Source organism: Clupea harengus, chromosome 11 (assembly GCF_900700415.2).
Source record: "Clupea harengus chromosome 11, Ch_v2.0.2, whole genome shotgun sequence".
In the NCBI taxonomy this organism is placed as follows: domain Eukaryota; kingdom Metazoa; phylum Chordata; class Actinopteri; order Clupeiformes; family Clupeidae; genus Clupea; species Clupea harengus.
The window spans coordinates 1820064-1835063 of NC_045162.1; the positions used below are offsets into that span (position 1 = coordinate 1820064).

At 44.7% G+C, this 15000-nt stretch overlaps 1 protein-coding gene across 2 annotated transcripts in view; it reads right to left on the reverse strand.

Moving 5' to 3' along the window:
- Positions 1 to 15000, reverse strand: part of si:dkey-12j5.1 (probable assembly chaperone of rpl4) — a 69502-nt gene that overhangs the window by 8208 nt on the left and 46294 nt on the right. The window contains exons 9-10 of one of the 2 annotated variants that reach the window (XM_012817150.2): positions 5754 to 5807; positions 1 to 46 (exon numbers count right to left, since the gene is read on the reverse strand). The exon at positions 1 to 46 is cut by the window's left edge and continues 59 nt beyond it. In XM_012817150.2, coding sequence (XP_012672604.2) covers positions 1 to 46; positions 5754 to 5807 — 100 coding nt within the window. The other variant, XM_031577103.2, reaches the window with a different exon arrangement.

Here is a 15000-nt window from a genome sequence, read left to right on the forward strand (position 1 = left end):
GTTTGTCCTGCTGGAGGTAGCACACCCAGCCCAGCATGTACCACACCTGCAGACAGGAAGCAGGAAGGAACAGACAGGAAGAAAAAACATTAATGAAGACACAGCATGTACCACACCTGCAGACAGGAAGCAGGAAGGAACAGACAGGAAGGAGGAACATTAATGAAGACACACACCCAGCCCAGCATGTACCACACCTACAGACAGGAAGCAGGAAGGAACAGACAGGAAGGAAGAACATTAATGAAGAGATTTAATGGTGTAGTCACAGGAACAGTGTACCCCTCCCCCCACATACACACATGTATAAGAGTGCACACGCACACACACATACACACACACGCACACACACAGATGCATTTGCATATCATGTACCAAAGGTCAGCGTTCACACACCCCCACCCCCACCTCCCACGTTCAGCGGAAGAACTGAGGATGTTAATCAATACAGCAGCACTGTGTGTGTGCCTGGCTGCTGAGGCCTCTGTACTCTGTAGAGTCTAAATGTCAATACATGTGATCATGGGAGCTCACCCAATCAATACACGTGATCACGGGGCGACAGTGGTACAGGAGGTAGAGAAGTCGTTTAGTAATCCGAAGGTTGTTAGTTCAATTCCCTGTCGAAGCGTCCTTGAGCAAGGCACTGAACCCCTAATTGCTCCTGATGTGCAGTGTGCCATCAGTGTAAATGTAAAATGTGTATACATCCTTGTAAGTCGCTTTGGATAAAAGTGTCTGCTAAATGACTAAATGTAAAAGTAAATCATGGGAGCTCACCCGTCAATACATGTGATCATGGGCGCTCACCCATCACCTGGGCATTAAACACAGTCTGGCTTGAAAACGCAAAGTGTGTGTGTGTGTGTGTGTGTGTCTGTGTGTGTGTGTGTGCGAGAGAGATCTGGCTTGAGTAGGAAGGTTGACAGCCCAGCAGCTGACAGGAAGCGCGGCCTTGGCGTGAAGTGACAGAAAAAAGTGTATCTGTGTGGAATTTGTGAAGTCGAAAAAAAAATCCCTACCATCTATGTGTGTCCCTGAAGTTCCACTATGCAGTGCACACACTGATTTAGTCTGTAATGCCATTCCCAGATCTCTCTCTCACACAGACACACAGACACACACACTTCATTCTGCCGTGCCGCTCTGTGTATAAGGTGTGGAGGCGGAAAGGGGGATCATTGTTGTCCCGTCTTTGAGCCTGCGGTGGAGGTAGTCACAGGGGTGCAGTGATGTCATAGTGGAACAGGGGTGCAGTGATGTCATAGAGGAACAGGGGTGCAGTGATGTCATAATGGAACAGGGGTGCAGTGATGAGGAACAGGGGTGCGACGCAGCCTAGCGGCTCTTTAAGGTGGTGATGACTCATCAGTGGATTCTCCTTAAGGTGCTGATGACTCATCAGTGGATTCTCTTTAAGGTGGTGAGTAATAATAATAATAATTATGTGCAACTTTATTCTTGTTCATTTTGACACGCTGCCTCTTCATGCATCTTCCCAGGAATTAGCATTTATTTATTAATTTTTTTAACCTTTGATATAGTCAAAGATCTCTGTTAGGCTCTGTCAGGTGTATTGATAGCGGTGTCAAATTGACACCGAAAGTTGAAATGACGCTCCCGATTGAAACCAGGGATTTTTTCCGACTACAGAGCTCCGACTACAAATGGCGTTCTTAGCGCAATTTTCCGAGTTGAAAAATCAGAGTTACGAATGGTCTTGCTCGCGGCATTATTGGTCGAGCGAGATGGCATGCTCTGTCAGAGGACATACCAGGGCCGCCTCGGTTTGGTAAATAAGGACATTCGGAAACACGGCGGCTCTTCTTAATGACATTACTGCAGGATCTCTGTAGAAAATCATCAAGACCAGTCACGACTCCAAAACAAGTCCAAGTCCTCAAGTTCTACCCTGATCTGTCTATTCCTCTTCAGCTATGCAGCACAAACACACACACACACACACACACACACACACACACCCACCCACACCCAGATCTGTCTATTCCTCTTCAGCTATGCAGCACACACACACACACACACACACACACACACACACACACACACACCCACACCCTGATCTGGTCTATTCCTCTTCAGCTATGCAGCACACACACACACACACACCCAGATCTGTCTATTCCTCTTCAGCTATGCAGCACACACACACACACACACACACACACCCTGATCTGTCTATTCCTCTTCAGCTATGCAGCACAAAGGCTGGCTGATGGGAGTTTCCGAGAATGAAAAGGGAGTGTTTAGAAGTGGAGGAATTATCAGAATATTTCAAATGGCCTTAAATTGGATTCAGAATCCAAGTACATCTTGAGCCCTAGTAATACGCCAATGCACAATACAAAGCATGTTGGCAAACACGCACGCACGCACGCACACACAGACAGACCGACGCACACACACACACACACACACAGATGCACAATCTGCAAAGAAAGCATTTCTGACTGATGAGATACAATGACCACAAAGACAGAAAATTGGAAGACGAGAAAAAGTCACATCTACTCTGAATACTCTCTCTCTCTCTCTCTCTCTCTCTCTCTCTCTCTCTCCCTCACACACACATTCTCTCCCTCACACACACACACACACACACACACACACACACACACTCTCTCTTAGGTAACTGAGTTCAGCGAGATGAAGAAACACTGATTACTGCTAATCATCCAATCAGAGTCAGGTCTCATCACAATCAACTCCTCTCTCTGCTCCTCAGCATCCTGCATTGGAGTCACACACCCCAACTCCCAACGGACCAACACCGTGTGTGTGTGTGTGAGTGTGTGTGTGTGAGGCTCTGACTGTAGTGTGTAGCACTGCACACCGTGTGTTTGTGTGTGTGTGTGTGTGTGTGTGTGGCTCTGACTGTAGTGTGTAGCACTGCACACGACACACACTAAAGGTACACGCATACACACATCAGTGTGTTCTGGGGGGAAATATGTGTGTGTGTGTGTGTGTGTGTGTGTATGTGTGTGTGTGTGTGTGTTATTTTGTACTGTGCTGTTGTGTTGCATGGAAACAGAATAAAGCCTCAATTAAATTTCTCTGCATTCTCAGATCAAATGGTCTGTTATTGTCCATATGATCATGTGGTTATGGTTCCATATTATTATTATTATTATTATGTGTGTGTGTGTATGTGTACGTACGTATAAATGTGTGTGTACGTATAAATGTGTGTGTGTACGTATAAATATGTGTGTGTGTGTACGTATAAATGTGTGTGTGTGTGTGTGTAGCACCTAATAATGTGCCTTGCTCTTTTCTACTGCTTTAATGAGGACAAATACTGTATAGGGGAGAAAAAAACTGCACAAAAGAAAGTCATGAACGCCCACAGACGAACACAAGCATTAGCGTTCGCTTTTGTTTGCCTTCGCTTGTTGCTCTCTCTTTGTGTGGAAAACAGTGTTCGAGTGTACACGTGTGTGGGCACAAGAGTGAGAGAGTACACACACACACACACACACACACACACACACACACACACACACAAGTGGGAGGGAGCACTGTGTTTGCTGTGTATTAGTCGACTGACTTTTTGACATGTTGTGATGAGCGGTGTGTGTGTGTGTGTGTGTGTGTGTGTGTGTGTGAGTGTGAGTGTGTGTGTGTGTGTGTGAGTGTGTGAGTGTGGGGCCTTGTGGGGAAAGTGTGTGTGGGCGTTCGTTATGATGATTGATGCACGGTGGCGTGATCGTTGTTTGTGGGTGTGTGACACTCTGTGGTGTGCGCTACTCAATCACACTTTAACCCATAAAGACCGGGTGCCTTCGGCTTCTCAATCACACTTTAACCCATTAAGACCGGGTCTTTGGCTTCCGGACGTCCAGGGAAAGGACACAGGTACAGGGTGTTGCTCACCGTGATCTGGCCAGACCCTACGGGGGTCACCGTGTTGTCATGGATCTGGCCAGACCCTACTGGGGTCACCGTGTTGTCATGGTCACCGTGTTGTCATGGATCTGGCCAGACCCTACGGGGGTCACCGTGTTGTCATGGTCACCGTGTTGTCATGGATCTAGCCAGACCCTACTGGGCCTTTCTCTTGTCTTCCCCTGTCGCCATTTCCTCCATTTCGCGACCCACTCCATCAAATCACATCTTCTTCACGTCATGTGTCCACAGCATCATCTGTGCTAAACACAGCGCGCTGTATATAAACTCCTCAAAAAAAGTTCGGAAACGTTATTTCGGTCGATTATTCCTCCCCTTTAATAATACCAATTGGTATTGTATTTTCTATCGTTGGAAAGCCTGATTAGTCACCTTTACAACGAGGTAAGGATCGTGCATTCGTGGAATGAGCAACACAGCTAACCGTGTGGGTAGCGCCCCAAAAAAATGTGCCAAAATCCCCTGCAATATTCTTCTGTTGGTATTCACTTGTAAAGGTGACTAATCAGGCTTTCCAACGATATAAAATACAATACCAATTGGTATTATTAAAGGGGAGGAATAATCGACCGAAATAACGTTTCCGAACTTTTTTTTGAGGAGTTTAGTTATATGGATTAAACAAAAGCTCTGCTGAGGATTGTTTTTTTTTCTGGATGAATTTTTTGTTTTGTGATCTTAGTTTCTGGAGGAATCGTTTCAACCCTCGTATGATTGTGTTTCAGGAGGAATCGTTTCAACCCTCGTTTGATCGAGTTTCTGGAGGAATCGTTTCAACCCTCGTATGATTGTGTTTCAGGAGGAATCGTTTCAACCCTCGTTTGATCGAGTTTCTGGAGGAATCGTTTCAACCCTCGTTTGATTGTGTTTCGGGAGACGTTCTTTCTCTCTGGTTGTGGCGAGTTTAAAAGTTCAGAACACAGAGAGCCTGTTCTCAATCTGTCAAAGGTGTCACATGTGTCAAGGTGTTTTTAGATGGGTGTGTGTATGCGTGTGTGTGTGTTCTGACAGAACTATGCCAGTTCCCTGTGCAGATGCAGAGCCCTCTTCACACACACTCCTGCACACCTCAGCACCCCTCGACAGAGACACACACACACACTCCTGCACACCTCAGCACCCTTCGACAGACATGAGCACAACACACACACACACACACACATTCGTAAACACACTCACTCACACACACACACACACACAGCAGGCTCTTGACACCTCAGAAATGCTTCCAAAAGCACAAATGCTCACACAGAGACACTCAACAACTCAGAGGAATGTGAGGGGCTAGGAGGAGAGGGACTGTGATGTAAAATCACAACATGCATTTCCTCTCCTGTTCCACAAGATTTCACAATCCATAGACATGCACACGGTAACTTAAGATACCAACCACTCAATCCATAGACATGCACATGGTAACTTAAGATACCAACCACTCAATCCATAGACATGCACATGGTAACTTAAGATACCAACCACTCAATCCATAGACATGCACATGGTAACTTAAGATACCAACCACTCAATCCATAGACATGCACACGGTAACTTAAGATACCAACCACTCAATCCATAGACATGCACACGGTAACTTAAGATACCAACCACTCAATCCATAGACATGCACATGGTAACTTAAGATACCAACCACTCAATCCATAGACATGCACATGGTAACTTAAGATACCAACCACTCAAAGAAAAACTGTTCCTGGAACTAAACAGCTCTTGAGATGAGAGAACGATACAAATCTTCAGTTTCCTACATAGAGCACTCATGTGTGTGTGTGTGTGTGTGTGTGTGTGTGTGTGTCTGATCCACTCACCTGCACCACCTCGTCGTCTTCCTCCAGTAAGCCCTCCAACACCTCCATCGCCATCTGAACCAGAGAGAAGAGTTACACACACACACATCATTAACACCTCCATCGCCATCTGAACCAGAGAGAAGAGTTACAGTCCTTCAGAAACCAATATTACTATGAATCATGAATGAATCATGCCCAACACACACACACACACACACACACACACACACACACACACACACACACACAGTCATACACACACACACACACACACACACACACACACACACACACACGCACACACACGCCTATGGGACCCTTTGACACACATGGGTCTATCTGGAAAGGAGGGTAAAAGTAGAACGCTTTGATATGATGGCACCGATAGAATCTTAGGATCACGACAGACTTGAAGAATGGACCGGAAGACGTAGTCAGGATTTCTGGAGTTTATTTTTTAGCGTGGAGACCCCCTCTAAAAGGTGTGTCTATTACCGAACACTTTACGAAGTACACTGCAATACAGTGCACTTACATCTGTAGCGCGTTCAGTCGCTGATTAGTGTTGTCTCAAATGGAACACTGACTGACGCAAATGTGCAAGCCTTTTACCCATAAATCTGTGCGCCAGCTTCCTACGGCCAACTGGAAATTTTAAACAAAGATGGCGGACCAAACTCAGCTGACGGCCGTGTTTCGTGTTTCGTATGTAAATGTACATCTTTTTGCCGTTTTCTTGCTTAGATTTTTTAAAGTTAGCGAGAAATAGACACTGTACTATCAGATAACACAGTGATTGTAACCAGCAATAATGGTTGAAGTGATTTGCTAAGGCGTCAGTCAGACAACTTTCCAAACCGAAAAGCTGCCGAGTAGTGTCCATCGTTTCACACTGCATTTTTTGACCGTTTGCAGTGCGCCATCCGCGTACTTTCAGTGCCCTGAATTCTGCTGGCTCTGTCAGTGTGAACGCCCTAAGCACTGAAAGTCAGTGCTTGAAGTGCACAAGTGCGCGGTAATAGACAGGGCTTAAGTGTGTTGTTCAGAGAAGGGCCTACCTGACAGTAAGACGGTGTTGGCATTTATACCATTCAGTTCAAATGCTAACGAGTCAGGTCTCAGCTATTTGCTCTTACTGCGATAAAGACAAAGTACATATCCAGCGGCAGGGGTTACAGAGTCAGATGATACAAAAAGATGTAAGCACTCAGTTCATGTCGGACACAACAGGAGAACTGAAATATTCTGTTAAATCAGTCCCCCGTATGAGCACTCTTATGCTCACACAAGAGTTACTATGGAAACAAACACTTACAACAGCAGTAACACACACACACACACAACAGCAGTAAAACAGCGCACACGCACACACACACACACACTTACAACAGCAGTAAAACAGCGCACACACACACACACACACACACTTAGAACAGCAGTAAAACAGCTATATTCGATTCCATCAGTACACAAAACCAACTCGGGTCTCAGGTCATACATAATACAAGTAGCCTGCCTCCTGATATTGCAACTGGTACTAAGCACTCCAATGCCGATGCATCCGTTTCGTTGTTTCAAGGTTTCATGAGTCTTTACACACATAAGTGCACAAGTACGCCCACATGGTTTCATGAGTCTTTACACACATAAGTACACAAGCACACACACATGGTTTCATGAGTCTTTATACACATGATGGAAATTGATATTATTAATTTATAGACTTACATTGCATTGCAAGCATGTTATCCTGTGTGTGTGTGTGTGTGTGTGTGTGTGTGTGCCATGTGTATTGATAGTCTTGGTACACCTTTGTTTAAAGCCCCTAGCAGACATCCCCCCTGCCCCAGGTGGAGGAATACACATCAATTGTCCACCATTTTGGGCCTGTGTGTGTTCCTCCATAGGAAGATCCCCTCCCACTCACATGCCCCCTTTCCCCACATTGACCTGTAACAAACCAATGCTGACCCATGTAACCTCCCATGACTGACTGGTATTTAACCTGTAACACTGTGAAGCTCTTTAGTCTTTTGCCTGCCTCTACTTGATGTTGGAATTGACTCCCTGCAGGAGTACCTTGAAATACACCTCCAGAAATATTTTATTCGCCTCCTGGTCTTTTGTCTAAAGTGTGTCGGCTCGACAGCGCCCCCAACACACATAAGTATACAAGCACACACACACACACACACACACACACACACACACACAAGCACGCCCACATGGGTTCATGAGTCTTTACACACATAAGTACACAAGGACGCCCACATGGGTTCATGCGTCTTTAAAACACATAAGTACACAAGCACACACACACACACACACACACACACACACACACACACACACACACACATAAGTGCACAAGCACGCCCACATGGGTTCATGAGTCTTTAAAACACATAAGTACACAAGCACGCCCACATGGGTTCATGCATCTTTAAAACACATAAGTACACAAGCACGCCCACATGGTTCATGAGTCTTTAAAACACATAAGTACACAAGCACACACACAAGTACGCCCACATGGTTTCATGCGTCTTTACACACATAAGTATATAAGCACGCCCACATGGTTTCGTTTTTTAATGAAAAGAGTACTGAAGAGAAGACTTAATCTTTGATCTCACTTGAGAAACCAGCAGAGGAATGGTTTGATTAGTATATGAGAAATATGTCTCTCTCTCTCTCTCTCTCTCTCTCTCTCTTTCTCTCTCTCTCTCAGCGGAGTGAACAATAACCCCCCGGTGGAGTGGCAACAAGGACCTCCTCCACCTCCTCCTTCCCAACTGTGAGCGATTGGACACTTGTAAGCCGTATACATGATCAATACATCTGATCGGACTTGGCCCACAACAATCGCATCAGTAGGGGCAGCTTAGAGCTCATCAGCGCTAGTGATTGCCTCCTGATCGATGGCCAACGTTTCTGCGATTCCACTTGCTTGGGGTCCGTGCGTTGCCACGGCGATATCATGGATGGAGAAACCGGTGTGCTTACAGCGAGTCTGACCATCAGCTTCAAATTAATTTTCTGCTTTTTCCCATCCTGGACCGTCCTTCCTCAAGGACCCCCCAGGAGCAGTGGGCAGCTTGTAGCGCCCAGGGACCAAGTGAAGTGAACTGTCCATCTTTGGTCAGGGATAAACATGTGTTCTGTTATTTTGCATGTTTTTTTCTGTTGGGGTCCTTAGTGGAGGAAACCCCTTGTGAACACGGGGAGAACATGCAAACTTAGTGTTGAGCTCGTCACCGACGCAGACCGGATGAATACAGTAACCCAACACCTCCAGATCATCAGATCAGATCAGCCTGATCACCCATAGCAACTAGGGCTGAACGATTAATTGCATTTGCGATTTAATCGCGATATGATAGAACGCGATTTTCTAACCGCAACGTTCGCGATTAAAAAACGTGGTCTAAAAAAAAAAAAAAAAAATAATTTATTTTTATTTTTTTAAGATGGTACATTTTGCACACAGTGTTTAAAAAGTGCATGCCTAGTGTTTATACTTAAAATGACTTTTTTTTTAATTACTTAAATGCACAGTGGCAAAGCCACCGATTTGTTGTTCGTGTTTCTGTAATGAGCAGTTAAATAAAATTGTAAAATGAGGGAAAGAATATTTTACACTAAATGTATCTAATATTGTGTTGGTCATATTTAAATCATTCATTAGGTTTTGTTGGGAAAAAAAGAGGATAAAAAAAAAATCGCTTATTAAATCGCAATCGCAATATTTTGGTAAAAAATCGCAATTAGATTATTTTCCCAAATTGTTCAGCCCTAATAGCAACCATACATCACCTGATCCCCCATAGCAACTATACATCACCCACCACCAGGACTACTACCACTACTACTACAACAGCTGCAACTACCACACACAACAACAACTACCATTACTACTACCACTACAACAACAACCACCACACACAACTACCATTACTACTACTGCTGCTGCTGCTACCACATACTCTTTACTAAGAAATATAAATCAGTTCAGATTGAGTTATATAAAAAAGACATTTAAAGGCTTTAAAGGCTTTCAGAACAAAAACAGCACATATGACTACAATATTTGAAGAAAATTGACAATATGACGACTACTGTAAGACAATGATAATATGAACACTTAAATAATTAGACGGAAATAAAATAGTAAAATAAAAAAATAAAAAAAAATATGGTAAACGTGCATGCTTGCCCAGGAACATGCATGCCTTCAATCATGTCTGTATGATTACACATCGACACCAGCAGACGGGAGAATGTCACTCAATGCTTATCGCACACAGCCAGTCATAATGTCCATCAATACCACCCATCTTCACACACACACCCAGTCATAATGTCTATCAATACCACCCATTGTCACACACACACCCAGTCATAATGTTCATCAATACCACCCATCTTCACACTCACACACACACACACCCCCAGTCATAATGTTCATCAATACCACCCATCTTCACACACACACACACACACACACACACACACACACACACACACACACACACACACCCAGTCATAATGTTCATCAATACCACCCATCTTCACACACACAGACTCAGGCCTACATTCACACAGAATTGATTAATGTCACTTCTCACTCATCACACACAGGGTTGCACACACACTGACTCGCAGCAAGACACACACACACAGGTTGTGCACACACACTGACTCGCCCCAGGACACACACACACACAGGCGTGCACACACACTGACTTGCACCAGGACACACACACAGGCGTGCACACACACTGACTTGCACCAGGACACACACACAGGCGTGCACACACACTGACTCGCACCAGGACACACACACATGTCTAGGCCCATTCTTAGCCATCACTAGTAGGCAGTCAGTTTTAAGGCATCAACAGCGCACAATAACCCTGCCATGAAACTCATAAACCACCTCGATGCTCTAGAGCAGGGGTTCTCAAACTTTTGCAAGCTGGGCCCCCCCAAAGTTGGTTAGGGGTAGTCGGGGCCCCCCCATCCCCCGCGCCGCCCGCCGCCACCGCCCTCAACTACACCACCATATATAGATAGATAGATAGATAGATAGATACCGTAGATAGCATATTGTTATTGATAGGCCTGACATGTCAAGGTTAGGCTATTGTTATTGTTAGGCCCATACAGACAATTATTATAACTATTTATTATTATTATTGTTATTATTATTATCATCAGTAATAGTAGGCCTATCAGTAGGCTATTCATTATTATCACCATCATTATGTTAATATTATTATAATTAATGATTATCGACCAATTATTATTATTGTATTATTATTATCATCATAATCATAATAATAATTATTATTATCATTATCATAATAATAATAAGTATTATTATTGCTATCATTAGGATACTGTTATTATTATGGGCCTCTTGTGATCTTTACAAAAAAAATCCTACAGGTCTGTCAATGTGAGACATGAGCCTGCTTTGCACTGCAAAGGTCCTCAAATCTTGGGGCAATGTTTGACAAACATATCCTCAGGTCATCCTCGATCTGTGCGCGGTTGCGGTATTTAGTTTTGAGCGCAGTCAGTCTTCGACGCGAAAAGGAGGAGCATTTCTAAGGCTATGTCGCAAAGCTGATCATTGCTACCCAGAATGACGAAAGAGGGGAGATGCTTAAGTCTACTGTCACTCTTCAGCTGCTCTTTCATGTCTGATGGAAATGGATCCCGAACTCATGCCAAATAACGGTAGTCCTCTTTGTAGGACCCAAACTGATTTCTGATATTCAGCGAGATACTGACATCGGTATTGCGCTGAGTTTAGCTCCTGTCATTATTCTACACTTGTTGTGCGGCCGGCAAAATCAGTGTTTCGGCAATTGTATGGGGTTTGCCAAGCTTAGCAATTCTATGAGCAACTACATAAGATGCCTCCAGACACTGCTTGGAGATGGTGGTTCGTTGTTGCTGGAGGCCATCACGTTTATGTTTAAAGAAGTCCACAGGCTTCTCTTTCTGACTTTTACGAATCAGAAACTTGTCCATAGTTGTGTTTGTTTGCTGATACAGTGTGTGTGAAGTTAATAAAGTTCTCATTTCAGTTCGTCGTGTTCTTGTATGTGTGGTTGTGAACGACTTGCACACGAATAATGGATAAGGCTGTGCTAGGCAATAATTCCTAACAAAACGAACTGTACACAATGTAGACAGGGACAGCACAAAATAGTATTCAAGTGCTGGTGTTTTATTTGTTGCAACACGGTGGATGATCGAAAAATGTAAAGGTAGATGTTAAGGAGAAAAGGGCTAGCTGCAGTTGAAAGAAGGTAGCTAGCTAGGCTAGCTCTCGGGGCTACGAGCTTTTTCAAAAGACTGTGGAGCAAATTACTCCTTAGAATAGGCTACGAATAGACCTACTGCAAGTGCAGTAAGGTATTACTAAGGAAGGAGTGAGTCTTTAAAAAGACTGTTTATTAAGCAATGAATATCTGAATGATAGAGGAAACAAGAGACATTGAACAAACTCTGCAGAGTGTTGTCTCAGGGTGAGCGCTTACCATGCCTGCGGTTTTTTTTTATACTCGGAAGCTTGGGTGCAACTCGCGTTCAAATGATAAGACTCCGTTTTGATTGGTGGATCAGGAGCAAAACAGTATTTGATTTGTTTGGGTCAGTCCAGCCCCTTGCATTTCGCCACTGAGGGAGCTTTCACTAACCAGTGACAGGTCGGCGGTCGTTTTTTTTTTTTCTCCGTCTGTGACATCGCGCCCCCCCTGGAGAGTGTTCGCGCCCCCCCAGGGGGGCGCGCCCCCCACTTTGAGAACCACTGCTCTAGAGACTCGCTTCTCAGGGTACTTCAACCTCATTCATAAAAGTTACCACAGCACTGACTCGCACACTGGAACTCCATTATTGTTGCGTTAATGTCAGTCATGTCCTTTGGAAAGACAATGATAATCACCATGCTCACAAAGTCGTCGTTGCCGTCGGGTAAACGCCTATGTAGCCTCAATTCAAGGACTGAGAGACTAAGGAGGAGTTTCTACCCACAGGCAATGAGACACTTAATCTCAAATTTTTAAATTCAGCACCTTTTTTTAATTTATTTATTTAAATTATTTTATTTTATTATTTTATTTTTGCACAGTGTGGAGCGTAGACCCTTTTACATTTCACTACATTTGTTGTATGTGACGAATAAAAATACTTGAACTTGAACATTAAAGCTCCACTCTTACTTGCAGGCATGGTTGGTCGCCATGGCAATAACATTCTAAATAGACCTCATCACACTGAAGAGAAATAGAACCCTCATGTCCTCCTCTGTAACGGCCACACCGGCTGACGGTGACGTACTGATGTGGCTAAACATGTGCTGAACACTGGAAACATGGAGGACAAAGGAAGTCCTTTCCCCAGCTGCGTTCTTTGAGGGCTAATTTGTAATTAGTCGGCGTGAAGGAGGTGTTCTTGCTTTAAAAGAAGTCCTCACAGCATGAATAAACGAGGAGATGGGAAGACGGGGGCGTGGTATTTAACACAGGCGGTCGCCCAAAAAAAGGCGTGTTAATCCACTTCACGAAAGAGCGAGTAAAGTGATGTGACAGCGAGCGTCTGCCCTTACCATTATGTTAAACCTTTACACGTACACCTGACACACCCGGACGCTGAGTGCTCCCACCATGAATTATTAACCAAATCAGAATTACTCTCATAAGAGGAGGACCTGAAATGAACCACGGTTTTAGTGAGGAGGGAACGCTGAGGACGTGGTGCGCTAAGCTGTTTCTGCAGCAGACGTGGTCGAGTCTGTTTCAATAGCTAAATCATCTGCAGCAGACGTGGTCGAGTCTGTTTCAATAGCTAAATCATCTGCAGCAGACGTGGTCGAGTCTGTTTCAATAGCTAAATCATCTGCAGCAGACGTGGTCGAGTCTGTTTCAATAACTAAATCATTCGCAGTATTTCTTAAGCAGAGAGAGAAAAAGAATATAGAGAAAATAACTAGAGAAAACCCCTGCCACATATTTCCACATTCATTCCCTTCTGGTTGGCCCGAGCGAGCAGGTCTGAATGCCGTCTCCCAAGGTGTCGTTGCCCCTCAAGAACTCCAGACACCACAGAAGGGTCTTTCAAATGGCACTAGGGTAGGAGAAATGAGTTTGCAGTCGCTGTGGTCCGATCTGAAGCCTATAACCCAGATCTTTACCACAAGCCAGGCAGAGGAACTCATGAAACAACCAGAGAGAGAGAGAGAGAGAGAGAGAGAGAGAGAACGCGCGAGAGAGAGAGTGAGTGAGTGAGTGAGTGAGAAAGAGAGAGAGAGAGAAAGAAAGAAAGAGAGAGAAAGAGAGAAAGAAAGAAAGAAAGAAAGAGAGAGAGAGAGAAAGAAAGAGAGAGAGAGAGAGAGCGCTATTGTGAAGAGGTTCAATAGTCCCCGGAGCTTAATTAACACAGCAGAGCAGAGAGTGTATGGTGACCATGCTCATCTGTGGGACCAAGCCATCAGAGGTTCAGGTCTACGAGCTGCTTTATAGGAACAGGCCACAAACTACTGGGCTTCTAGAGGTTATAAGAGTGAAGGTGCTTTCTCTTTCAGTGTCTGTGTGTGTGCGTGTGTGTGCGTGCGTGCGTGCGCGCGCGCGTGTGCGTGCGTGCGTGCGTGCGTGCGTGCGTGCGCGTGCGTGCGTGTGTGTAGAACCCATCAACACACAGAAAAGGTATCCTGGCGAAAGATGGTACATATTTGAGCTCAACAGCCAATCAAATGCACCCCTCTCTCCTTTGCTCCTGAAGCTACGTTGGAACATAAGCATGCTTGTTGTTGATTGGCTGGAATTGTGTACAGGGGTGTGTATATCTCTTTCTTCGTTTGCCATTTAGAGAGTCAGGAATGTGACCGAACACCAGAGCTTTTCTTGTGCACGCACACACACACACACACACACTGGGCAGACAGCTGGAGGAAATGTTCTGCAACTCATCTAATGTGGCACTGATGACACACACACACGCACCAATAAAAAAAATATTTTCTTGTATTTATGAGTGTATATGTATCTGAGAGTGTGTAGGTCCGTGTGCGTGTGCGTGTGTGTGTGTGTGTGTGTCATCCATCAGGGGCTCCATGCTGCCGCTGGGAGGTAAAAACTTCAGTGAAATGTAGTCCTGGGGAGCACAGACCTGCCCCTGTGGCACACACACACACACACACACACACACACACAAACACACACTCACCCGTGGCATCTGATAATTACTTTAGGGA